This window comes from Cydia amplana, chromosome 8 (genome assembly GCF_948474715.1).
Source record: "Cydia amplana chromosome 8, ilCydAmpl1.1, whole genome shotgun sequence".
Taxonomy (NCBI): domain Eukaryota; kingdom Metazoa; phylum Arthropoda; class Insecta; order Lepidoptera; family Tortricidae; genus Cydia; species Cydia amplana.
This window is the reverse complement of record NC_086076.1, coordinates 5,893,769-5,921,225: the sequence shown is the minus strand read 5'-3', so window position 1 is coordinate 5,921,225 and position 27,457 is coordinate 5,893,769. Positions and strand designations below refer to the sequence as shown.

General features: G+C 45.7%; 1 protein-coding gene across 1 annotated transcript; it reads right to left on the bottom strand.

Moving 5' to 3' along the window:
* Positions 1 to 380: 380 nt before the first annotated feature.
* LOC134650425 (rapamycin-insensitive companion of mTOR) lies at positions 381 to 27,218 on the bottom strand. Its single transcript, XM_063505380.1, has 24 exons — positions 26,981 to 27,218; positions 26,338 to 26,611; positions 24,880 to 25,011; positions 23,439 to 23,662; positions 22,793 to 23,012; positions 21,646 to 21,799; positions 20,940 to 21,044; positions 19,834 to 19,959; positions 18,689 to 19,348; positions 17,955 to 18,143; positions 16,461 to 16,669; positions 15,611 to 15,998; positions 14,594 to 14,820; positions 13,875 to 14,055; positions 12,315 to 12,576; positions 11,583 to 12,081; positions 11,387 to 11,505; positions 10,626 to 10,716; positions 10,016 to 10,162; positions 8,405 to 8,485; positions 4,638 to 4,750; positions 4,054 to 4,415; positions 2,235 to 2,363; positions 381 to 611 (listed from the first exon to the last, which is right to left on the bottom strand). The coding sequence occupies exons 1-24, from the start codon at positions 27,015 to 27,017 to the stop codon at positions 381 to 383; spliced, it is 5,160 nt and encodes a 1,719-aa protein (XP_063361450.1). The 5' UTR covers positions 27,018 to 27,218.
* Positions 27,219 to 27,457: the final 239 nt, after the last annotated feature.

Sequence of the window (27,457 nt, the reverse complement as noted above, 5' to 3'; positions counted from 1 at the left end):
CGTACCCAAAGGGTAAAAACGGGACCATATTACGAAGACTCCGCTGTCCGTCCGTCCGTCCGTCTGTCTGTCACCAGGCTGTATCTCACGAACCGTGATAGCTAGACAGTTGAAATTTTCACAGATGATGTATTTCTGTTGCCGCTATAACAACAAACACTAAAAACAGAATAAAATAAAGATTTAATTGGGGCTCCCATACAACGTGATTTTTGACCGAAGTTAAGCAACGTCGGGCGGGGTCAGTACTTGGATGGGTGACCGTTTTTTTGCTTGTTTTGCTCTATTTTTTGTTGATGGTGCGGAACCCTCCGCGCGCGAGTCCGACTCGCACTTGGCCGGTTTTTTCTGTTTCGCCATCGTTCCGCGCCGCACCTGTGCTACTCCCTCGCCTCGGGTACCGCGGTGGCAGGTTTGTGGCGCGCGAGCAGCGCCCGGGGCTCGTCGGCGAAGCACTCGAAGGTGGCGTCGAGGAAGAGCTCGTGCAGGAAGCGGCGCGCGCACATGAGGTAGGTGGCGCGCGCGAGCTGCCCGCACACGTCCGAGTACACGCACGCGCTGCGGAACACGTCCGGGTGCTTCTGCTTCAGCGACAGCACCGCGGAACGCGTCTGGAATACAATGTTATAGTTTGTAGCTTTCTAGAGCCCGACGTCTAATCCTATTGTCTATTGTTAAGTAAAACCGCTCGTGCCACGTGCCACAACCACCTGCATAAAAAATCGTTCGTTCACTTTACCCAGGTAATGGAATTACCTACAACTCCTATGAAAATTGCAATAAGATTCAAAATGAACTAATGGATAAACATTTTGTTAGCATGTGTGTGGTCCGTTCAACTCCGTAACCGAAGTACTGAGTGCTGGCAAGTCGAACGCTACAGAACCAGTCTAAAATGTGTCATCGAGATGCGTAACAAAGGCGCGTTATCGGAGAGCGCACCTACACTGGTTTTTTGAGCGTTGGACTAGCCCGCGCTCAGGTGCCAAATAGAATAATTAAGACCCTTTTTTGCAGGTAAGTAGCACGTGCGGTCTTACTGAACAATAGACAATAGGATTAGCCGTCGGGCTCTATTAGAAAGCTACAAACTATACTCTTTACACTCAGTGCCAGCGCGAGCTACGCGCTACGAGCGTAGCCGATAACATCGGAAAACCGTACGAAGCGAAAGACGTCTACGAACAGAGAACCCGCGACCCACCCGCCAAATCTCAAAAAGAGTTAAGACATAATGTAAAGGGAATTTGATATCAACAATTTTGCACAAGTTACCTCTGGAGGTCTAGCATGAGTTGCGTCTCGCGCGCGACTCCATACATCTTGTGCGACTTCAAGAACGCACGCGAGAACGCAACTCATGCTAGACCGCCTGGAGTCCCAAGCCTCTACAGCTGTGTAAAGATCGGTTTTCCTAGGATAACGGTGCCATCATAATAATATAGCGGCCGTCTCCATACTTAATAATACGGCTAAATATGGATGTCGTAGTATTTGTATGGAGACGGCCGCTATATGACGGCACCGGTTTCGGAGGAAACAAAAGCTTTAGGCACGCTCAATGTGATGTGCCGGTTTCGCCACTTCAAGGGCACACAGAAAATGGGCTCGTATATCATAAGAATAACGATTGGTTTAAATTAAAATCCAGATAGGTAACGGTGGACGCTAAAAACTAGGGGTACAAAAGTGACACCATGGTCACGTTACAAAAACAAATAGAATAGGCTACATGACTAATTTTCATTTATGGTATCAATCGATCGGGTTTGTTTTTAGGATCAAATGTCTATATGGGACCCATTGCATTAAAGTAACACAAAAGTCAGAAATTGTAGTCAAAGGCCGACAGTCGCACTTCACTCGCGAAACGCTTCATACAAAACGATAAGGGAACGTGACCTCAAGGTCTCTAGGAGCCCATCTTGTAGTATGGACAAAACAAGAAAATTGCGTTTTTGTCGGTGAAATATTGCGTTTATGTATATACATAGTTGCTATACAATATTTTTTTGGATGAAATGTAAGGAATCGAATGGTACCCTTACTTTTATCGTTTTTGTAAGTTTAAAAAAAACTTAAATTATGAAACTTTCAGGTCCTGTAGTTTTGTAATTTTTCAATATTTTGTTTTAATATCCACATTATTGTGATATATAGCTCGTTTGCTATCTATTTTACTAGATTTTGTTATAAAATTCAACATGTGTGATCATTCCTATGGTTGTTGTTACCTGCCGCAGGTAGATGGGGTTGGACATGCAGCGCACGTGGTGCAGCAGCTCGGCCTGCGGCGCGGCCGCGGCGGCGCGCGAGCCTTCCGCCGCCGCGCTGCCGGCGCGCGAGCTGTCGCCGGCCCCGCCCTCCAAACCTGACACACCATTATACTTTAGGGCTCGTTTAGACCGCGCGCGAACTCGCATGCGAAAAATCGCACTAACTAAAAAGTTACATTGCGGACCATTGAGGTTACAACAATTCAGCCGACCGATCAAATACCGCAATGTAAAGCCGCGTCTCGATATTGCGCGGCGGCCGCGCGAGCAATGTTCGACCGCGGCAAACCTGTATTTTGGCTCGCGAGCCAAGTTCGGCGCCATCTTGAACTATAGAGCGGTGGCCTCGCGCGGCAGGCGATCCGACGAATCCGACGATCGACCAGTTTGTACTCGGGAACCATGGACGTACGTCGTCGTGCAGCTGCCGCTTTTATAATTATTTATCATATGAAGTTGATGTTACATTACAAAATTTCACAAGAAATAAATAACAAGAATGACATCAGAAGATTACGAACTTTTAAAAGCATAAATTCCATGCATCACTTCTTAATGATCTGTTGCGATAATCACTAGATTACTATTCCATAGAAACTGTTTAGTTCCGTATAATTTAATGAAAGTACGACACTTTTCATTATCCATGTCTGCTGCCGCGCTCGTGAGCCAACTGAAATATGTACACATCCGTCCCAACTGCGCGCGTTCATTCCTTTGCCGCGCGCCGAAACACCGACAATGAATGGTTCGTCGCGAGCCGCGTTCGAGCGAGCGAATGATCGAGTTGGCTCGCGAGCTAGCCCGGTATCGATTGCGCGCGGCTGCCTCGCGAGCCAATGTTCGATAGCTTGCCGCGCAATATGGAGACGGGGCTTAATGAAACTCGCATGCGAGTTCTCACACCGTCTAAATGAGCCCTTAGGATAGCCATAGTAAAAATACTAAGGGCCGGTTGCATCATCACGAATTGCCAAAGTACTCCACAGAAAACTTTAAAACTACCTATACAATAAATAAGTGGCGTAACTATACCAAATGAGGGTCGTAGCAAATTGATCGAATGGGGCCTCTCTCGGGCCAAGTACCTTTGGCTTTTGCCCGCTTTGCCACACTATAATTCACGTGACACGTCGCCTAGCAGGAATAGTATAAGCTTTGCTTAGTTTGGGGCTAGATAGATCAGTGTAAGGGGCTGTTCATAAATTACGTCATCTATTTTTGACGATTTTTGAGCCCCCCCCCCCTCTCCCCAAAGATCATCCAAAAATCATGCTTCGAATCTAATTTTTAATTTATGAATAGCCCCTAAGTCTGACAATAAGATTTAACAAGTGTAATTACGACTACAAAAAGCGCTGGTGGCCTAGCGGTAAGAGCGTGCGACTTTCAATCCGGAGGTCGCGGGTTCAAACCCCGGCTCGTACCAATGAGTTTTTCAGAACTTATGTACGAAATATATCATTTGATACTTACGAGTCGCTTTTCGGTGAAGGAAAACATCGTGAGGAAACCGGACTAATCCCCATACGGGCCTAGTTTACCCTCTGGGTTGGAAGGTCAGATGGCAGTCGCTTTCGTAAAAACTAGTGCCTACGCCAATTCCTGGGATTAGTTGCCAAGCGGACCCCAGGCTCCCATGAGCCGTGGCCAAAATGCCGGGACAACGCGAGGAAGAAGAAGTGTAATTACGACTACAGACGGTATAATGTAAATGGTATTTTTACCCAACATTTATTGCAAAGATTACAATCCTAATTTAGTTTAAAATGCAGACTATCGAGTTTCTAGTATCTATTTCCAACTTACCAAGGAAAAACGCCTCCCTCAGCTCGTGCGAGGACGGCGGCCTTGTCCGCACGCACGCCAGGCACTCGTTGGCCGCGTGCCTCCACGCCCCATCGTTTGACAACTCCTTTGCTTCCTTGTCGTTCGCACAGGACTCGTTAGCGCTGCGTTCGATACCGCTTTGTCGTTCGACACCGCTTTGTCGTTCGACACCGCTTTGTCGTTCGATTGCCTTCTCGTGTTCCTTCTGGTTAGCTTCCTTGTTTTTGTCGGTTAGCGTTCTGCCGGTGACGGTGGCGCTGGATACTCGGGAGCTGACGTCGGTCGCGCTCGACACGTCCACTTCGAGACCTGACGGTGATGGGATTATTGATGACATTGAAAGTGGTTTTACTGATAGAGCGACTTTGAATAAAGGCCTGACAACATAATACAACTACAATAATGATTGACGCTGAGGTCACGTTTTTATGTTGACACCTAATGTACGTTGCGAAGATCCAGAGAGAAAAAACGAGTGAAAATACTTTAAGAGAAATATTTGGTGTGAAATAAAAACTTAGCAGGACTTACATTTACTTAATCGTGGCTTTTCAGTGCTAGCGATGCTCGTGTCGTTCAGTAACGTCGAGGATTTGTTCACTTTCAGAGGGTCTTTCTCATCCATATCGATATCATGTAATTCACTGAAAAAAAAAACAAGATTAACAAAATTGTGATGTTTGTCCAACTTAACAAATGCTCACATAATTATTGGTATGTTTTCAATTTTTATTGTTTTTTTTAGTAGGAGACCCAGTATTAACGTGACGTCTCTCGTGGTCTAGGCGGGTCCACAAAGAAAGAGCCGCCTCGGGAAGTATTTGGAGGCGAACGGGACACATTCCGAACTTGTGCGACTTCCAGTCGAAGTACAAAGGTAGGGGCGTGCAGCTTTTCTGACGGAGGGCGTCGTGGTGGAATGTCATCGTTCCCAGTTAGGGTTACCAGATCGAAAGGCGCTATTATCGGGAAAAAATATCAATTTTTCGGGATTTTGGGCCTTAAGTCGGGAAAAAAATCATTCAAATTTAATTAATTGAATTAAAAACAACGATATTTTACTTTATTGGCACTACGTCAGCTGCTCTACCCAATCTCGCCACGCGCGCCGCGCGCGCGCGCTGGCGGGCTCGACGCGGGTCGCTGGCTTGCTCGACGACAGTTCTGAACTTGAAATTATTGTTTTATAACGTGATGCTGTTTTTCGGGACAATTTTCACTTTGTCGGGAATCGGGAACACATGCTAAAAATCGGGAGAATCCCGCCGAATCCCGATCATCTGGTAACCCTATTCCCAGTGCGCCCTCACGAACGGCAGAGAGGGTGAAACGCCGGAGTCGGTTTAGTGGGTAGGGCCAAATTCTCCCCCTCTCTCCAGGAGAGGGGGAAGGAGCGGCGAGTCCCACACACCGTGCATAAAAGCATTCCCACTCTGTCAAAAAAAATTAAAAACCGGCAAAGTGCGAGTCGGGCTCGCGCACGGAGGGTTCCGCACCATCAACAAAAAATAGAGCAAAACAAGCAAAAAAACGGTTACCCATAAGTACTGACCCCGCCCGACGTTGCTTAACTTCGGTCAAAAATCACGTTTGTTGTATGGGAGCCCCACTTAAATCTTTATTTTATTATGCTTTTAGTATTTGTTGTTATAGCGGCAACAGAAATACATCATCTGTGAAAATTTCAACTGTCTAACTATCACGGTTCGTGAAATACAGCCTGGTGACAGACGGACGGACGGACGGACGCGGACGGACGGACGGACGGACAGCGGAGTGTTAGTAATAGGGTCCCGTTTTTACCCTTTGGGTACGGAACCCTAAAAAGGGGCGTGCAGCCACACGGCACTTGGCACTTGGCACACGGGTGACGGTGCTCACCTGGGGAACAGCTGGTGCAGGTCCTGCGGCAGGGCGATGCCGCGGTAGTGCGGCGGCGGGCCGGCGGCGGCGGCGGGCGCGCGCGCGGGCGCGGCGGCGCGCGGCGGCGCCCGGGCCGCGCCCGGCCCCGCCTCCGCCACACGGCACACGGCACTTGGCACACGGGTGACGGTGCTCACCTGGGGAACAGCTGGTGCAGGTCCTGCGGCAGGGCGATGCCGCGGTAGTGCGGCGGCGGGCCGGCGGCGGCGGCGGGCGCGCGCGCGGGCGCGGCGGCGCGCGGCGGCGCCCGGGCCGCGCCCGGCCCCGCCTCCGCCACACGGCACACGGCACTTGGCACACGGGTGACGGTGCTCACCTGGGGAACAGCTGGTGCAGGTCCTGCGGCAGGGCGATGCCGCGGTAGTGCGGCGGCGGGCCGGCGGCGGCGGCGGGCGCGCGCGCGGGCGCGGCGGCGCGCGGCGGCGCCCGGGCCGCGCCCGGCCCCGCCTCCGCCACACGGCACACGGCACTTGGCACACGGGTGACGGTGCTCACCTGGGGAACAGCTGGTGCAGGTCCTGCGGCAGGGCGATGCCGCGGTAGTGCGGCGGCGGGCCGGCGGCGGCGGCGGGCGCGCGCGCGGGCGCGGCGGCGCGCGGCGGCGCCCGGGCCGCGCCCGGCCCCGCCTCCGCCACACGGCACACGGCACTTGGCACACGGGTGACGGTGCTCACCTGGGGAACAGCTGGTGCAGGTCCTGCGGCAGGGCGATGCCGCGGTAGTGCGGCGGCGGGCCGGCGGCGGCGGCGGGCGCGCGCGCGGGCGCGGCGGCGCGCGGCGGCGCCCGGGCCGCGCCCGGCCCCGCCTCCGCCACACGGCACACGGCACTTGGCACACGGGTGACGGTGCTCACCTGGGGAACAGCTGGTGCAGGTCCTGCGGCAGGGCGATGCCGCGGTAGTGCGGCGGCGGGCCGGCGGCGGCGGCGGGCGCGCGCGCGGGCGCGGCGGCGCGCGGCGGCGCCCGGGCCGCGCCCGGCCCCGCCTCCGCCACACGGCACACGGCACTTGGCACACGGGTGACGGTGCTCACCTGGGGAACAGCTGGTGCAGGTCCTGCGGCAGGGCGATGCCGCGGTAGTGCGGCGGCGGGCCGGCGGCGGCGGCGGGCGCGCGCGCGGGCGCGGCGGCGCGCGGCGGCGCCCGGGCCGCGCCCGGCCCCGCCTCCGCCACACGGCACACGGCACTTGGCACACGGGTGACGGTGCTCACCTGGGGAACAGCTGGTGCAGGTCCTGCGGCAGGGCGATGCCGCGGTAGTGCGGCGGCGGGCCGGCGGCGGCGGCGGGCGCGCGCGCGGGCGCGGCGGCGCGCGGCGGCGCCCGGGCCGCGCCCGGCCCCGCCTCCGCCACACGGCACACGGCACTTGGCACACGGGTGACGGTGCTCACCTGGGGAACAGCTGGTGCAGGTCCTGCGGCAGGGCGATGCCGCGGTAGTGCGGCGGCGGGCCGGCGGCGGCGGCGGGCGCGCGCGCGGGCGCGGCGGCGCGCGGCGGCGCCCGGGCCGCGCCCGGCCCCGCCTCCGCCACACGGCACACGGCACTTGGCACACGGGTGACGGTGCTCACCTGGGGAACAGCTGGTGCAGGTCCTGCGGCAGGGCGATGCCGCGGTAGTGCGGCGGCGGGCCGGCGGCGGCGGCGGGCGCGCGCGCGGGCGCGGCGGCGCGCGGCGGCGCCCGGGCCGCGCCCGGCCCCGCCTCCGCCACACGGCACACGGCACTTGGCACACGGGTGACGGTGCTCACCTGGGGAACAGCTGGTGCAGGTCCTGCGGCAGGGCGATGCCGCGGTAGTGCGGCGGCGGGCCGGCGGCGGCGGCGGGCGCGCGCGCGGGCGCGGCGGCGCGCGGCGGCGCCCGGGCCGCGCCCGGCCCCGCCTCCGCCACACGGCACACGGCACTTGGCACACGGGTGACGGTGCTCACCTGGGGAACAGCTGGTGCAGGTCCTGCGGCAGGGCGATGCCGCGGTAGTGCGGCGGCGGGCCGGCGGCGGCGGCGGGCGCGCGCGCGGGCGCGGCGGCGCGCGGCGGCGCCCGGGCCGCGCCCGGCCCCGCCTCCGCCACACGGCACACGGCACTTGGCACACGGGTGACGGTGCTCACCTGGGGAACAGCTGGTGCAGGTCCTGCGGCAGGGCGATGCCGCGGTAGTGCGGCGGCGGGCCGGCGGCGGCGGCGGGCGCGCGCGCGGGCGCGGCGGCGCGCGGCGGCGCCCGGGCCGCGCCCGGCCCCGCCTCCGCCACACGGCACACGGCACTTGGCACACGGGTGACGGTGCTCACCTGGGGAACAGCTGGTGCAGGTCCTGCGGCAGGGCGATGCCGCGGTAGTGCGGCGGCGGGCCGGCGGCGGCGGCGGGCGCGCGCGCGGGCGCGGCGGCGCGCGGCGGCGCCCGGGCCGCGCCCGGCCCCGCCTCCGCCACGCTTAGCGGCTTCCAGTCGTACTCCAGCAAGCTACATGTACAGGTTATTTTATACTAATATTACAAATGGCGAGTGAGATAAACTTTTAAAGAGAATAATGCCCCCGACTATGAGCTTATAATTCGTAAATCGATTATTTTTAATACCTATCTAGATTCTAGGCTCGTTATAAAATCTAAACTAGGGTTTGTTCCTGGTTCGTCGTATTCCTGTTTCGTCGGATTCCTAATTCGTCGTATTCTTGTTTCGTGGGAATTATATAAATATAATTAAATATGTCGTGCAGTTGAGGTAGCGAAATATATGTATAAGCACAAGGGTGATTTTGTTATGCGTCGACCTGATCAAAGGCAAACTGATCGTGACATTACATCTATCTTTGTCAGGCTCGTAAAATCGTCCAACTCGTTGGGGGTAGTTGGTATTAAAATGTATAACAGCCTGAGCCGTGACATAAAAGAGGCGGCTTCTTATGAGCTATTTGTTAAAATGTTAAAGGACTTTTTGATTGACCAGGCGTTCTACACGGTGAAAAAGTTTTATAGTAAATTTAATGTAAAATGATTTCCTTTTTATATTATACACATTTGTATTTTTTGGTTGATGGTTTTAATTGACATTTGTATATATTATATATTAGGTAGGTACTGTTTTGACATTTTGTATATATTACTTTTAATTTAGTGTAAGTCATGTATTTTTTAATTTTAATTTTATTTTAATTTGTATTGTATATTTTGACATGTGTTTTTGACATTAAAGATATTGAATTGAATTGAATTGTAAACCAGTATTTACTGCCTAAATATGAAGATTTAATGTAATCACCAGTGATCGTACTTTTTCTAACATTTTTAGCACATTTCGACGAATCAGGAATCCGACGAACCAGGAACAAACCTAAACTAGTGACTCTGTAAGCTGTAGACCGCGCGTTAAGCTTAGAAAATGTAAAAGTAAAAAAAAAACTTAGTTCGTTGAGTCGTTATCACAGGGAACTCACAATGGTCTTAAGCGCCATAAACGCTATTGGCACTTAAGTCTATTAGACCAAATTCCGCATATAGAAAAAAAATACAAAAACTGGATCGATATAAAAAATAATAATAATTATAGAATCTTATCACAAAACTTCACGAGAATCGGTTTAGAATTGAGACCTATACAGAAGAACATCCGGATATACGAAAGCAAAATGCCCGAGTTAAAACGGAGACCTTCGCTAACGCTCCGGTCAATGAGCAACACCATAGAGAAATATAGTAAGACAAGAGTGCTCACTCCATACATCAGTTCAGACTATTAATTTCAGTGTCTACATCTAGCATCGAGTAGCGGAACTATCAGTACTGCTACTTGACAATAGATGTAGCACCGACCGGAATGTCTTATCTCAACAGCATAAGACTTTCCGGTCGGTGCTACATCTATTGTCAAGTAGCAGTACTGATAGTTCCGCTACTCGATGCTAGATGCTAATAGTCTTTTTGGTACTAAAACTGATGTATGGAGTGAGCACTCTATTTTTTTCTCTATAGCAACTCCTAAATCTGAATGTACCTCAACTTGGCCATCCTCTCTCTAGTTGACTTGGCGCGATCCCTCAACGAAGAGAAGGGTTTGCTGCGCCGGTGCGTGTCGGACAGTAGCCAGCTCAGATCGTCCATGTCACTCGAGCCGGACGCCGCGCTCTCCGACAGGTGAGGCCTAAAAGTTAAATTATGCTTTAATATTATCAAAACAACAGTGAAAATACAAATTAATAAATACAAAAAAAATAAACAATTATTAACTTAAAAGTGACAAACTAACACTTGAAACAAACTGTACCAACTCTGCCTGTGTTTTAAATAATTGCATTGTTATTGTTTTCATATCCTACCGACTGCGCCAGTTTTAAAGCTGACGCGTAAGAAAAAATTACATATATATATATATGCATCTTTTTTTTATACTTTAAATGTTATTATATTGAAAAAAGTATAAGCTGCAATATAAACACATATATTTTACTGCAATATATCTCGTTATAAGAGTTTAGAGGTGATAAGCACACTGAAAATTAAAGGTATTATAGCGGCATATCCAAACTTTTTTTTTACGAAAATTGTTGTGTACCCAACCAAACAAAAATAAGATTGGAATTGACAAATATAATTAGTATAATCACCGTCTGTGTTTATTGAGTGATATTAAGGTGGCATATCCACTCATGTCTAGCTGGGAGGGTGGCGAGCACGACACATCTGGAGCTGTGAAACCTGCGGACAAACCAAACATTGTATTAAATCTTTAAAATAATCATACAATTTGCGTTCGATTTTGGGTTATTCTAACCTGTTACTAATTTATTTGTTGCTCTTTTTGTTTGATTAGAAGAAAATATACTGGCTGTTAAAAGTGGCAAACAATTGGAATAAAATTTAAGCTGTTATTAGCATACCTCGCAACCGAGCTAGCAAATCTGTAGCAGTTGTACGTCAGGGTTATCACTACTACGCATAAACTAAAGTACAAAAAATATTTTTTCTTTGTTTCCAAACACCTATATTTTCAAGCAATGAAAATGCCATGTTAATATTTGAAAGAAATGTGAAAAAAAAACGTGATTTTATAAACAAAATAACAGATACATTGAAACGCATCTAATATTGACATTGACCTGTTAATTTATATTATTTGACAGTAAATTAAACCGGGTTATATCGGAAGAGGGTCAACAAGGTTCTCGGTCAATTTTATTAATCTTACATACAATAAAGTTAAAGCAAAATGGTTCATCATAATCGCCAACCCTGACACAAAACTGTCATATGCTACGGTTCTGCTAGCTCCGTTGCGGGGTATGGTTATTAGTAACAGCAAATTGGTAACAGATGGGAAAAATATCACGTTTCCGAAGGTATGTGATGTATATTAACGGAGTCTTACTTGAACTTGAAGTCCGTCGCTGAGTCTCCGATAGCCTTGGTCGATGCGAGCCGCTACTACCTTTCATTCCGTAAAGGCTCGACGAGCTCGGTATGGGACTTAGCGTCAGAACTCGATCACTGAAAGAAATATACCATTTGATACAACTGTTTTAGATCTACACAAATGGTTTCATAGTAGTATTAGCAGTACTCACGGAATCGTATATTTCCCGAGAACAGAATCGCAGCTGCTAACGCCACTCGTGCTCGACTCGCTTGTATTCCTCACCCTGCCTTCGTGAGCATGCTCCAAAGAGTTCATTCTGCTAATCAGTCTCTCCGCGGGGTTCCTATGCGGCCGATCGAAATCCCGAAGCATGTCCACCGTTCTGGACTCAGTCATAAGCGTGCGGCTAACCGAAGCGCCTTGAGAGGGGAGGGTGTGCGACTTTCTTTTGTCCGGTTCTTTGATGTTAAGCTTGCTATCGACCATGTCTTGGTTCAGTTCGCTGATTTTGCTCGGTTTGGTGAATTCTGAGTGCAGGCTCTCGCTGAGGTCGGTGTGGTCGGAGTGCTCGCTGGCTTCTGCGTCGAACACTTGGAATCTCCGTTCGGGGGACGCGATGAAGTTGAGTGTCGGGTTGTGGATGGCGTATAATTCGTCCTGGATTATGGGGAATTGGTCGTGTCTTGTATGTCGCACGCACAGCCAACCTGAGAACGAGGAATACAAATTAGAAAGATATTAAAGATGGAACCTCCTAATGTTGAATACATGGTACGGTCAGCTGCAGAGCAATGGTACCACCCCTGTATAGAAGTTTGTATGCAGGGGTGGTACCATTTCTCTGCAGCTGACTGTACAGCTAAGAGTCGGGGTTACTTTGTTATCGTTTTGTCTGCAGCACGGCGTTGCCGATGTCCTAGGGTGGATAAAAAAGTCTTACCTAGGTCCGCCAGCAAGTTAGCCCCTTCATAAGTGCTCCCGATCAGTCCCAGCACGTAGAAAGCAGTGGCTCGCACAGAGTAGACGGGGCATTGTTTCGCCAGCGCTACGACCCGAATCGGTACCGACTCTTCGCTGGGGTTGGTCAGTGATAGTAGTTGTTGGAGCCCTAGCGGGTGCAGCGCGGCGTTGCCGACGGCCCAGAGAGACGCTTTCACGTCCATTATCTCTTGCTCGGTGACACAGGTTTTGCGTTGCAACACCTGGGTAACCAAACAACAACATGAAAGGTAAGTACAGAAAAGTTAGTAATGCTATTTATGAACAGTCAGCTAGCCAAAATTTTGCCGTTAAAACAATCAAATCTTGAAATTAACATTTACGTGTAAATGGTTCGGGCTGGATGCAGACATTCGGGACGAATCTAGGATCGACGATACTTATAGAGCGTGCAGTAAAAGGAATCTGGATATCCGCTACATTACAGTTACACGCTCGAAAAATATAGTTGGATATAGTGATATCCAGTATATCCAGTGTATGTAGTGACATAGTAACAAAGTCGCTTCCCGCCGTCTGTCCGTCTTTATGTAAGCTTAGATCTTTAAAACTATGCAACGGATTTCGATGCGGTTTTTTTTAGATAGAGCGATTAAAGAGGAAGGTTTATGTATAATTTGTTAACCCGTGCGAAGCCGGGGCGGGTCGCTAGTTAATGATAAATGACGACCGTGGAGCATTCGCCGAACGCAGGTTAATAGAAATAGAAATTTATTTGCTAGAAATGTGGTAGGTACAGAAATTAGGTAGTAACATGCAATTTAGCGAGTTCAGCACATTTCGCCAATAATCTAGGCATGCAAATTATGTTTTGTTTTAACCTATATTTTACTATACATTATTTACAAACTATTTACATAATATCATATACTCACCATCGCATTACAGTGGCAAATATAAATCACTAATATAAATCTTGATAAAATATTTCAAATTAAGCAAAAGTCAACTATAATAAAATAAGAATAAAAATAGTTCTTAAATGTCTAAAAATAACTCCTGTACTTAATAAAAAGCTTTTTCCAATAACCACTTATGCAATTTTGACACAAACCTTGCATAGGTTAATTCTTTTATGTCGTTAGGTAAACGGTTATAAATTTTTATGGCCATTAGGTAAGAATTTTTGCTATAAAGCTTATTGTTATAATTACTTGTCACTACAAGCCTGTTTGGATATCTTGTATTGAATTTACACACATTTCTCAACTTTGTAAACAATTCAGGATGCAACCTTACAAATTTACACGCTTCTAGTATATATAAAGACGGCAATGTTAGAACTTTTAGGCTTTTGAATATGTCTTTACAAGGTGTCAGCGGTGGTACGTTACATACTGCTCTAACGCATTTTTTTTTGAGAAATAAAGACTCTCTTAATATCTTTTGCGTTTCCCCATAACAGAAGACCGTATCGAATAACTGAAGCTACGTAACCGTGATAGGCAGTAAGAGTAAGGCAGTTAAGCGTATCGTGGATGGCACTGGCACGCATACGTACCGCCAGAGCGGGCTGCAGCGCCTGCGGCAGCATGGCGCGCGCCAGATGGTCGGCGCGGGCGAGCGCGTGCAGCGCGTGCGGCGGCGGCCGCGCCGTGCGCCGGGCCCGGGCCCGGGCGCCTCCGCCGCCCGAGCACAGCGCCAGCGCCTCGTGGATCGCCGCCTCCACCAGCCGCACGTATCTGTGGAGTCCACGCTGTATTCGATATCTGCCAGATTGAGTTCGTGGTTCATATTCGATGTTACAAATACGAATATGGTCTTCGATAAAGGAACTACTTTCACTAGATTTATTAGAACACAAATTGGAAAAGGAACCTAGACTATCAATCAACCATGTCTTCAACGAGTACTGAGATACTTCGGTCGGTCCGAGAGACTTTAACACTTTAATTTATTTAATGATGTATCATTTACGAGTTTAAAACACGGGAAACATATTTCTTCAATTTATTTTAAATTAAACACAATTAAAAGACTTGAAATAACTGTCATAGGGACCATAATTCGACGCGAGAGGTATTGGAAAGGTGCGAAAACGGTGGAGGGGGAAGTGGCGCTGATCGTCACAAACACAGGTAATCTTATGTAATGTTGAGATTAGTGCTAGCGGCAGCCGCTTGAACTAATTTTACTCCATAATATTTAACGTAGAATGTCCGACAAAATGAGGGCAACACCAGTCGTGCACCTAGCGAATAAGTGGTCCCGAAAACGTACCTGTAATTGTAGTTCTTGACCCAGTAGTCGACATGTTTCTTGATGAACGCCTTCGCCTTGTGGTCCTGGTGCGAGCCGGCCGCGGCCGCGATCTCCAGCCCGAGCCAGATCACGTACCCGCGGTCGCCGGCCACGGACAAGTCGAGCGCTGACGGCTCCGTGCTCTTGTCGAACCGGCAGTTGTGCCCGAGCACGTCCTTTTGAAGCACTAGCTTCTCTAATAAGGCCTGGGAAAGATATGTTGTCTAAAATAGAGTTGAGAGCTAAAGCTCATTACAGAGTCCTAAATTATAGAATAGATAACATATAACAGTGCTACCACAGAACAAGTTAGAATGGCGATGCGAGCAGGGTACGTGTCGCCGCCGGTTTTGAGCAAACGCTCGCATGCTACTCGCCCGCGCTGACCGAAAACGAAGTAAACATGCCTTTTTGCGCCACAATAACCTTCAGATTAAGAAGCCAGACATCAAATCTGTCTAAAGGAGGCGTATCCATTCACCAGGCACACAAGTTTTTACTACCGTTGCGCGAGTGTTAGTAAATGTGGAGAGGAACGAGCGGCGACACCGGTTCCGATACTAATTGCGCGCGATAACCATTCTAACCTCTTTAATAAAGTTCTGTGAGTGCTACAGTACTAATACATCAAAACATTAACAAATAGTAGGTTACAGATGTAGTGCATAATTGGTTTCCATTGTATTTTTTCGGAAACGTTGCTATTTGTCCTGCTAGTTCAGTCAATATCAGTACTTTTTGTACCGAGACTGACTGTTTCCGTGAAACTACGATGGAAAATAATTATGCACTACATCTCTAACAAATAGGTACTTTGGGGTGTCATGTGTCTACGGAGGTGACCTTGGAAGCCGAAGAATTTACTTCGTCGATATCATTCACACAACCTCATCTAGTGGTTTCGCAAAAAAATACATTTAACTACAAAATTCTTTGATTCGGATTGCTAATGTTTTTCTGAAAAAACTTCATTGAATATGCTTTATAAATACTCACAGGTACGCTATAGGCTTCCTCTAACGCCATCACAGCGCACTTGACTACCGTCTTCGACTCGTCCTTCAGTTGCGCTATAAGCATCTGCAGCAACCAAGTATCCATGTCCACCCCACTAGTTTCCTCCTCTCTTTGAGACGACTTCAAATGCTCCTGAACCAAGTTCTTTTTCAACTTTGACCTTCTTCGAACCAACTCTTTAGATTTCTGCGAGGCCCGCAGTAATACCGTGAGGAATTGTGTGGCGTACAGTCTTGAAGCTTGGATGCTGCAGGTCAAGGTTTTGGCCAGTATGTCACGTGGGTACGAGTCGAGAGTGTAGTCGAGGCTAGATATGACTAGTTTCACGTAGCAACTGTGGTGGGTTTTTGTTGAAAGTTCCACAAGGCTGAAATAAAAATTATCATTAATATTTTCACAGAAATAAGTCACTTTGACAGCCAAATACAATATAATAGCAGATTAGATATAATGTTAAAGGTCAAAGTAATAACAAGAGTAAATACGTTACATCTCAAAGAGTACTGCATTGGGACACCTGGGTGCCTAGCCAAGGTGACAATCGCTGGCGCTACGATAACAAAACGCTTTGTATATCTCTTATCACTCTTCCGTAATAGTGCGATAGTGACAGTTGCGTTTCGTTCGCTAATATGGAGCGTAAACGATTAGCATGTTGTCTACGCAGTCTGTGCTAACAAACAATGTCATATAACCAGATAAATAAACTCATGCTCATGCTTAAATAAACTCATTGCCACCTGCCAAACAACACTTATTTATGAAACGTCGTCGCACGCGTCGCTTCCACGAGCTAAATCGCGGCATGAATCACCCAATACTGACTCACTTGTCATACAAGTTGGTGTGCTTGAGCAGGTCGAGGCCAGTGTGCGAGTGGCACAGCTGTCCTATGAAGAGGAAGTACATCTGGCACATGGTGTTGCTCATGTGCTGCGGACTGAACAGGCACTCGTGGGCGCGGCGCCCGGTCTCGATGGCTTCCACCTGTCGGCTCACGTCCCAGAAGAGCTCTTCTAGCAGTCTTTGAGAGTCCGCCTGGGAACAATGGAAGTGAGTAAATTACAACATACGCGTCGGGCACAAAACAGATACAGTACAGAAGTCAATCACATGTATGTACTTCACTTTTCATACCTACGCTCGGCGGTCGCTCTAGGGTTGTCAACTATGACTTATGCAAAAAAAACTATCGTGATAGTGGCACTCGTATCTAGTAGTGGCCGGGGCGGGGTACTTACCTACCTACCTAACTGTTCTGTTTAACGTTAAAACGAACCATCGAAATACAAGCAAATACCTACTTACCTCTCTGAAACCACTGGTAGCTTAAAAAAGGACAATTCACCGTTTAATGTTGAATTTAAACGACCGTCCACTGAACAGTTAGAATAACTTTTTTTTGTTTCTCCATTATTGCAAGCTCTCAAGCGGATGGCACTCGCGCTCGCACTGGTCCCAACCGGTCCGAGATATCGTGTCCGTGAGCAGTGTCTATGTGTGCGTTGCTCGAGCGCACTTTGTATGTAGATTGATTTCTGTACTGTATCTGTTTTGTGCGTCGGGCATGTTCGCCGATGCGCATGTGGACGGTTTCCACGCGACGCTGCGCAAGCGCTGCGCCGCAGGGTGCGCGACAGCCGCCAGTCTACTGGCCGTAGTGGCAGGGAGATGGGATAGTGCACTAGTTAGGCACTGGACCTCCCAACATCTTAGTTTAGGTACTAACATAGTAATTTAAGTCTTATTTGTAAGTAACACTATATGGATTCAATCGTCCGAAATACGTTTTTTTTTTAATTAACCACCAAAGGGCCACGGGCAAAAAGACTGAGCGAATTTGCTGGATGCTTATTGTATTGTTATATTATCGCGGCCAACATGTATGGAAATAGACGAGGAATAACATATATGGCGTGCCAGAAATTTCTGCGTTACGTCGCTCACTGGGCAATGATTATGATTTAGCCTACGGATATGTCGCCATGCGTCATTCAACAGAAACGATAAATAAACGATGGCTAGGTGATATAAAAGAAACTGCAGGGAAAGACTGGCTAAACGAAGCAGAAGACAGGCAAAAATGGAGAGAGTTGGAGGAGGCCTACACTCGAAGAGGGGTCCAAATTAAATAAATAAATAGTAAATACATACATAAACTTAACACTAACTATAAGAAACTTACTAACCAATACGCAGAAACTTCTAATGTAAAAATGGGAAATTTGGAAATATTTAAAGGCTTTTTATTTACCTATTTATTATGCGACATCACTCTTGGTCGAATGACCGTCAAATAATTGAAAACTCTGATGGTACTCACGTCATTGTGCCGCAGCAAGTGTCTGATTAGCTGACAGCCGGCCCGGGTGGTAGAGTGCCCGTTGGATGTGGTAGACAAGTCCGTGTGGGAGTACTTGTTGGAGGAAGGCTTCAAGTAGTTGATGATGCGTGCCACCCACGCTTTGTGCCCGCTGTCGCACAGGTTCAGGAGCGGCGCGGTGTCGTTCTCCTGAAACGTACACATTTTTAAGCACTTTTGTCGAACTTCCTTGCCGGCGTCTATATTTCCGAGCTCATATAACCCGGCAACCTTCAAATCAAGGGTGAACAGGCACCTTCTGGGCAGACTCGCTCCATCGTAGGCCACGTCTTCGCCCCGGCTAGTCTGTGGCCATGAGTAAGCCCATTTTTAATAAAAAAAAAAAAATTGTAGAGCTTAGGTAAGTATTCATCGCATGTCTTAATGGAACAACAAAAGTCTGCACAAATACCACCAAATGATTTGCTGAATAAGGGCTCATTTAGACGGCGCGCGAACTCGTATACGATTTTAGTTACATTGCGGACCGTTGAGGTTACATCAATTCAGCCGACCGATCCAATGACGCAATGTAATGAAACTCACATGCGAGTTCTCACACCGTCTAAATGAGCCCTCAGTATAGATTTTGTAGCCAAGACAATTTGCCAGATAATATCATCAGTTTTAAAACACTGCCTACACTTTTACCGTGCTTGATTAACCATTTTCTTTTTATTCTAGTTTAGAATTACCTTCAAAATAGCCCTGATAAACTCCCAATTCCACGTGTTGCCGTCCTTATTCTGCATCACGAGCGTACACCGGATCAGGTTGTCACTATCACGATCGAACAGATTAAAGAACTTGGCCGATTTAGTCACTTTGCTCACCGCGGCACCCGTCCGGGAGCTCACACTTTTACTTTTCACTAACGCACCGTAGTTTCGGTTGGCTACGTCGGCGCGCGAGCCGATGCTGTGGCGCTGCTTGGGTTCTTCATTATCAGACTCGTTGAGGAATTCTATGCTATTATCCTTGTACATGAAGGTTTTAGGCTTAGCCATGTTGGCGTTGTCCATTTCTTTTCTGCTTTTTGAGGTATCTTCAGGTTTGTGTCTGTAGGCGCCGCTACAGTATTGTATGATATGGTCGAGGAATAGGGAATGGCTAGCGGGGCGCGCTTCGTGTATGGCGTGGAGGCGTCTAAGGGCCGCTACTGCCGCTAAAGCTTGTGGTCGACCGCTGGCCGCTTGTGACATGAGCAGAGGCAGCGCTGGCGTTATACTGCAGACTTGGGGAGGTAGGAAGAGGTGTATTAAATGCAACAGTTGACCGAGGAGAACGGTCGCGCGGACGGATATGAACGTGTCGCTCGTCACTATCACTTCAGTCAGGCCGTCCAGTAAACCAGCCTGGGAAAATAAAATGTAATGAGTAAAATAGTAATTAAAATTAAAACACAGCATGAAATCTGGCCTAAGCAGCGATGTATAAAAATTCAAAAATGTATTATGCAAGTGGGCTTCAAGGGATCTTTCACAATCCAATACAGAATTTAAAGTGCGTAATATATGAAATAAACCACACTTGCGTTATTTTCATCTAGGAATCTTTCATCTATAGCGGGGTTCTCCAAACCCCGGCCCGCGGGCCAAATCCAGACCCCTGATCTATAGTGTAGCAGAGCTTGAGCATTATATTTATGGCTTTAAATTGTAGAGAATTTAAATCTACAGGTTTTTCATATTCGTTGTTGTCTGCTTTGAATGTAAGGTCCTCTTCTGATCAGTCATTATATTTCATAATGCCATTTTTACAAATTTGGTTAAAATTATGCATGTAATTGTTAAATAATGCAATGGGTTTTCAAATATATAGGATAATTGAACTATTTTACCTCTAAAAAGCATTGTAGCAGCAGCGCGAGATGGATCTCAGTGATGTCGGAGCCAGTCGCGCTGAGATGAGGTAGAATGGCTGTGCCCTCCGCGGCCACAAAACCTTCGTTTAGTCGCCACGAGTCCTGCAATGTCACATTCACCGTTTTAGCGTCAAGAGTGTAAATGTGATGGTGACCATACAGTTAAAGGTATACCGTGATTTAAAATCCGAAAGCGCCAGCAGCACTCTGATTTCAACTATGATTATCTGGGAGACCGACCTTTGCTCGGAAAACATATAAAAACTCAAATATGCGCGTTTTTTTAGAGATAAGATAAGATAAGATAGATCGATTTTTCGCCCCCGAAAACCCCCATATAGTAAATTTCATCGAAATCGTTAGAGCCATTTCCGTGATCCCCGAAATATATACATCAATAAATAAACATGAATTGCTCGTTTAAGGTACCGTCACACAAGCGCGTATTCCGGGCGGGGCGTGAGCGTTTTGTATGTAAAAGCGGCGCGCCCCGATCACGCCGCGCCCGGAAAACGCGCCTGTGTGACGAAGCCTTTAAAGGTATAAGATAAGAAAGTCAAACGGTCCAATTTGAAGTGTATGTAACGAAAAATACTAGTTCATCATTTACATTAAATTGAGCTTTCTACTTATTCCCATTCATATTATTCATTGTCATTTTCTATTAGGTATTTAGAGTGTGCCGGAACGTGCTTAAAGCAGTTTGCGATCAGGATGATAATTATCACTTCAACGACAATTGACGTATTCGATAATTTTAAATACATTAACTACTATAGTTCGTTTTTTTAGCATTAGAAATAAGGTAAACAATCTTGATGTGCCTTTTAATTGAAAAACACCTTTTAAAAATAAGTTACGGCAAATATGTAACAATTATGAATCTAATACGATCATTTATATTCTTCTGCTTTCATAAGTAATAGTTTATGATTTTTAAAAAGCGTTTTTCAATTAAGAGTCATGTCAAGATTGCTTACCTTCTTGCAAGTTCTTTCTAATGCTAAAAATCGAAGTATAAACTGAAATTAATTATTATTTTTTATTTAAATATAAAAATGGTGCGACAATATAATACTCACTTGGAAGTCGGACGGATCCACAGCGTCTAGTGCCACAGAAATCTCGTCCGTCCACTCTGGCTGAGGCAGTCCAACGAGCTCATACAACAGATCTAATATCGCTTTCTGCAAAGAAACAAAAAAATATATTACCTCACTTTTTGTAACTATTGTACATAAGGTTAAAATTTATTTGACTTCTGCAAGGTGCGCTTTGACTCCAGCTGCTTGATATGAATCATGCTTCTATCATTTTGTCATCTATAAGCAGAGATCGGACAAATTTGCGACATTGCTCGCAATAATGTGGACATGACTCCAAAATTGATTAAATAATTAATCATTTAATTAATTTCTTACCTGAGGTTTAATTTTGATTCCTAATCAATAAAAAACGCAAAGATTTCTTATAATGTAAATTTATTAAAGAAATTAATCAGTATGTTTTCCAAATTTTCTGTAGGTACTCATTTTTTTATATCAATAATATATTTAAGTGCTATTTATTGACGAGGGAACAAAATTAAATCTCAAGTAAAAAATTAATTAAAATAATTAAATAATTAATTATTTAATCAATTTCGGAGTCTTGTCCACATTATTGCGAGCAATGTCGCAAATTTGTCCGATCTCTATCTATAAGCTATAGGTATATCTTCTATTCTCTTCATCACTGGAGACTTGTTTAAAACCTTATCACGCGATAAAAGCAACATGGTCAACATACCCTGACTTCCAATCTAGGCAGGTAGAGCGCGGAGACCATGGCCCGCAGGCCGCCGGTGTTGCGCGGGTGGCAGAAATGCAGCAGACCGGGCCAGCTGCGCAGCACGCAGAGCAACGCTAGCCGGCTGCAGGTAAACCGCATCTCGCGCTCATCTCTGTTTATACGAAATGGAATATTATTACAAAAAAAAAGCGCTGGTGGCCTAGCGGTAAGAGCGTGCGACTTGCAATCCGGAGGTCGCCGGTTCGAACCCCGGCTCGTACCAATGAGTTTCGGAACTTATGTACGAAATATCATTTGATATTTACCAGTCGCTTTTCGGTGAAGGAAAACATCGTGAGGAAACCGGACTAATCCCAATACGGGCCTAGTTTACCCTCCGGGTTGGAAGGTCAGATGGCAGTCGCTTTCGTAAAACTAGTGCCCACGCCAATTACTGGGATTAGTTGCCAAGCGGACCCCAGGCTCCCATGAGCCGTGGCAAAATGCCGGGACAACGCGAGGAAGATGAATATTATTACAATGCGGTAAGATCTAATTTGCTATGGATTATAATTCCTTTGGATTATGGATTTAAGAGAGCTAATAGTAATTAGAAAATGAAATTTAGCAGCCTGCATATAAACCCCATCTGTTGCTCGTCCCTGCGAAATGGAGTCTTATTACAGCACAGTAGGGAACAATTTACTATGCGTGACAAATTGTACATGTTTTAGGTCTTGAGTTGAGGTCGCTTCATATGGCGTCACATTTAATGGGAAGCCAACCACAATTTCACATTACGCGGCATACGGCGTCAATCGGATCGAGGAATTAAGGATCGAAGTTCTATAATCAATAAACTTCTATTAATATTAAATTGTGAACCGCATCTCGCAGCTTTTATATCAAAATAAAACAAAAGCAGGCGTGGCTCACTTCGTGATTTCGTCGCTTTGCTACAGGTAGCTAAAAGTACATCCGTTCCACACCAATTTTGGTGCCTAGCCATAAGCCGCGCATGGCGCTGTCGCCACCTAGCGGCCATATCTGTGCTGATCGTAACAGACGCGTTTTGTTAGAGTGAGTCTTCTGTACCTAGTACTGGGTGCTAAAAATGTTAAATGTGAATTCACGGCCAATTGATATTTTCTAAACTATACATTACTTGTTAGCATCCCCCTGGGGCCTGTTGTGGAAGTCGCAGTAAGGGAAGCTGAGGCATGCGAGGTCCACTCTGGCGGCGTTCCTCGAGGCGGGCTCGTTCAGCGTGTGTAGAAGGACGCCGCAAAGCGCCTCGGCCATGTGCGGCGTGGCGCACTCGGCTAGCTGCCGGGACACTGCTGTTACACCGCCGCAGGCGATGAATAGGTCGGGGTTTAACACGCCTATGGGTGAAACATTGCGGTATTAAGACAGTAGTGCCTACGGTTAGCCAGTCATCATTATGCTACTATATTTTATTAACAATATATGTAGTGCTTTTCACAAAAAAATGCGTTCTTTATAATGCATAGCGATCCATTCACCATCCGAGCGCGGTTAGTGAAGGCGACTATAATGAACTGATGACGTTAAAAATACAGTTTAAATGTAAGCGCTAGTGGCCTAGCGGTAAGAGCGCGCAATTTTTTTTTTTTATACCGGTGGCAAACAAGCATACGGGCCGCCTGATGGTAAGCAGTCACCGTAGCCTATGGACGCCTGCAACTCCAGAGGTGTTACATGCGCATTGCCGACAAAAACCACAATAGAGCACAATAGAGATATTTGTACCTTTACAACCTATAGTTCAATAATATCAAATATCTTACAGATCTCAGCGAGAGTCGCAATAGCGGGCCTCGCGAGCCGGTCGGGCGAGCCGTCGCCGGCGCCCGCCCTGGCGACCGCGGCCAGGCACCGCAGCAGCCCCTCGTCCACGCGCGCGGCGCGCAGCCTCCGCGGGCCCACGCACCCGACCATGGCCACCACGCGTCGGACCACGCGGAGAGCTTGGGCGCGCTCCTCTTCATTGCGGAGCATGAGGTCCATTGACCTGACGACCATATCAAGTTATAGTGTGTCAAAGGACTGTCCCGTTTCAAACATAGACAGAGAGTATTGTCCTTTGTCTTACACTAGTACTAGCACCCAAAAGAAAAGGATGAGTATAGTTTTTTTGGTTCCTATTTACTGACAAATTGGTTTGACCATCTATATAAGGCCAGCAGTCATTTATAGGACGCTAGGCACGGAGAATTTCTTACATGGACCCGCCATTTCCTATCTCTAATCGCACGCGCATAATTCTATTGCTGTTATGTTAGTTAGTTATAGGACATGTTTTTGAGTAAGATCTGTGCATCTATATCTTAATGCTTGATTATACAACCATTAGATGTGTGCACATTTAAATAAGGAGTATAAAGTATAATGAAAAACTAAAAACTTATCTGTCAAGGGAAATTATGATCTGAAAACTTTGTCTGTAATATTGTAATTAAGTACTATTTTTCAAAGTTCAATTTTATTTCAAATATTTTTAGTGTCTGACAACAGAACTTAGAATCTGTAAGCTTAATCTATATTGTCTGTACTCTGTACTACATCATGTAATATAAAGTATAAAAGTAGTAAGCGTCGTAAGGCGCTTACGTGACGTGATTAACCTGATTTGAAACTGTTCATGCGCGTTTGGCTTTACTAGAAGTACCTAGTTCTCCACAGTTACAGTTCAAATACTTTATTTAATGGAAAACCAAATTTGCTGTACACTGATGTTTACATTTAAAGGGGTTAGTTACCCATGACACGAATATTGTGCCCATTTTATGTTCCAAAATAGAAATATGTGTTCTTTAATAAACAAAGCTTGTGGTTGTGGCATAAAATATGAGAGAATAATGCTGTGTTTTATTTGTTTATAAATGTATGAATCAAACCAAACTACCAAGTTTCAGGATCAGAAACAGAATTTGGCGTTTATTAAAATTTTAAAGGATGTGAAGTAAATACGGTAAAAACATATTTTATGAATTATATTTTGAATTAAGTCCAACTAAAAGAGACTTGAAGAAACTGGCATAGGGATCATCATTCAACGCTAAGGTATAGGTACATACATCAGCTGAGAACCTATATATTTATTTTACATTCTAAGGACCTTATTGAGCAAGAGTTCTTAATGCAATTATGAAAGTTCAGCTTGTTTAAATTCAAACACCCATTTAATGTCATAATAATTATTATCATACTCAGTATGTTTTGTCTTACCTTGTGACCAGATAAGGCAACCTTAGGTTATTGAACGTCGCAACATCACTTTCCGTTCTGATCAAATATCTGAGCACTCTTAAAGCTGCAGCTCGCAACACCATGGACTCATCCACCAGGCTTATTCTTATGCTGAAATAACAACAACAATGTTGGGACATTGCAAATTTTTTTCATACATAGTAAGGGTTGTGGACATAGTTCGGAAAGTGGCAAAGTTGAAGTGGGACTATGCTGGTCGTGTCAGCTGGGATACATTGGGGTCTTCATTAGGCTTATTGTAGCGTAGGGATGTGACTACCCCATCGCCCATTAGGTATAATATCTGGGTGAAAACATATAAAAAACACGAAAATGCGCGTTTTCCCAGAGATAAGACCTAGCTAGATCGATTTTTCGCCCCCGAAAACCCCCATATAGCAAATTTCATCGAAATCGTTAGAGCCGTTTCCGAGATCCCCGAAATATATATATATAAATAAATAAATATATAAATAAACAAGAATTGCTCGTTTAAAGGTATTAGATTGACTTCAGGTATTTCATTCATTATCTATACATATCAACTTTTGGTATTTTGCTTATTAGGTATAAAAGCTTTAGGTGTTTTGTGCATGAGATAAAACATGCATTAGGTATTTTGTCAGTTAGGTTATCTGAACTTAGGTATTTATAAACTTAGAATCATTGAAAGTTTAGGTAAAAAGATCTTTAGGTCATTTAAATTTAGGTGAATCATGCATAGGTGTTTCAACATTAGGTAAATCAATTTTAAGTATTCTGATATGTAACCGCCAGTAGATGGAGTGTTTAAATTAAAACAATATCATTACCACTAATACCTATGTAAGCATTTTAGGTCATCAAAAATTCACTTATAGCACAGAATAAATAATAGTACTAGGTACAGAAGTCTCACTCTCTAACAAAACGCGTCTGTTACGATCAGCACAGATATGGCCGCTAGGTGGCGACAGCGCCATGCGCGGCTTATGGCTAGCCACCAAAATTGGTGTGGAACGGATGTACTTTTAGCTACCTGTAGCAAAGCAATGAAATCGCGGAGTGAGCCACGCCTGCTTATAGTTCGTTTTTTTTTGCATTAGAAAGAAGGAAAGTGATCTTGACATGTCTTTTAATTGAAAAACGCTTTTTTAAAAATCAGTAACTATTACTTATGAAAGCAGAAGAATATAAATGATGGTATTAGATTCATAATTGTTACATATTTGCCATTATTTATTTTTTTAAACGTGTTATTCAATAAAAAGACACATCAAGATTGTTTACCTTATTTCTAATGCTAAAAAAAACGAACTATAGTATGAAAGTTATTTCGTCTCAGTAATACCAAACTTTGCTATCTCAATTACAATGGAGTGCTTATATTCTGACCATTTTCATTACATTTCATTATTTGACAGAAAACTAATTAACTTCTAATATTATAACACATACCATGTCATCAATTCATCAGAAGTGAATCCCAGGTTGCTGATGTCCTCCTTGCCCAGGAGTGTCACCAATGCATTCAAGTAGGACAGTTTGCGGGTGTCTGAGCTGCTTCTCTGAGCTCCACGGAACACTGTGACCTTCGGCACAGTTTTGCTTGTGGGCGAAATCTCATGATGCAATGGTTTCATTAAGTACAGACCCTCAATTATTGATATTACATTCTCCTTTGGTGTTTTGTTTTTAATGTCCAATTTAAACACATCACTGGTCGTTTTGCCTGAAAGAAAAGCACTATAATTTAATATCTAATTGATGATCTGCCTTAGAAGGAATTCTACATCATCATAGACTACTACAAAAATAGTAAACAATTTATTGTTTACGTTTTACAGTTTCACGTTAGTAACATTTCTTGTTTATGTATACTAATCGTTGTTGTTAAATAGTTAATATTTAATATACCGGTTTATTTGAAATAACGTATCTTGAATGTTATTTAATAACAAACTACCATAATACTTTCGAGTTCCTAACCTCATTTTTGTCACTTTCTCAGATTACCTTCCCCTTTAACATTTAAACAAAACATGAATAGTTTACGCTCAATGTATTGCTAAAATAGTAATAATATAAGCAAAAAATATACCTTTCCGTCGATTAAACCAATTTTCAGAAGTAGCCATTATAAAATCATTTCATGGCACAGTTGATGGACGAAAGAAGCTCATGGTAAACTCAGTCACAGTAATACTTTATATAGTAGTAAACACACGTATGAACTAACAACAAAATGTTTAAGATAAAAAATATATCGAATTAAATATTATTGACAATTTACTAAACATTATTTATGAAAGCTTGCTTGACTTCATTTTGAGGTTATATTTGGCATAAATGTTGCAATATTAGAAAATTGAGATTAGATTATTTTCGCTGTCTGCGAAACTCCGCACTGTCGACTCCGCACTCACGTTCGCGGCTTCGCGCAAGAGTGTGGAGGGGGCTTTAGGATACACAAACATTTCGTTCGCGTGCGATACGATGAGGTTTGTGGAGCCCCTTTTTCTGTATAGCAGCCATTTTAGAAAGAGACAAAGGTTCTGTCTCGCTCTCTATGGGTTTT

Bases quoted from the DNA above. Each gene is read 5' to 3' on its own strand.
- LOC134650425 (XM_063505380.1), bottom strand. From the start codon at position 27,017: ATGGCTACTTCTGAAAATTGGTTTAATCGACGGAAAG. The intron at 18,144-18,688 runs GTAATTCTAAAC...TGTACGTTTCAG, and splicing joins TTATCAGGGCTATTTTGAAG to GAGAACGACACCGCGCCGCT. The intron at 14,056-14,593 runs GTACGTTTTCGG...TGGACTCCACAG, and splicing joins GTCAAGAACTACAATTACAG to ATACGTGCGGCTGGTGGAGG.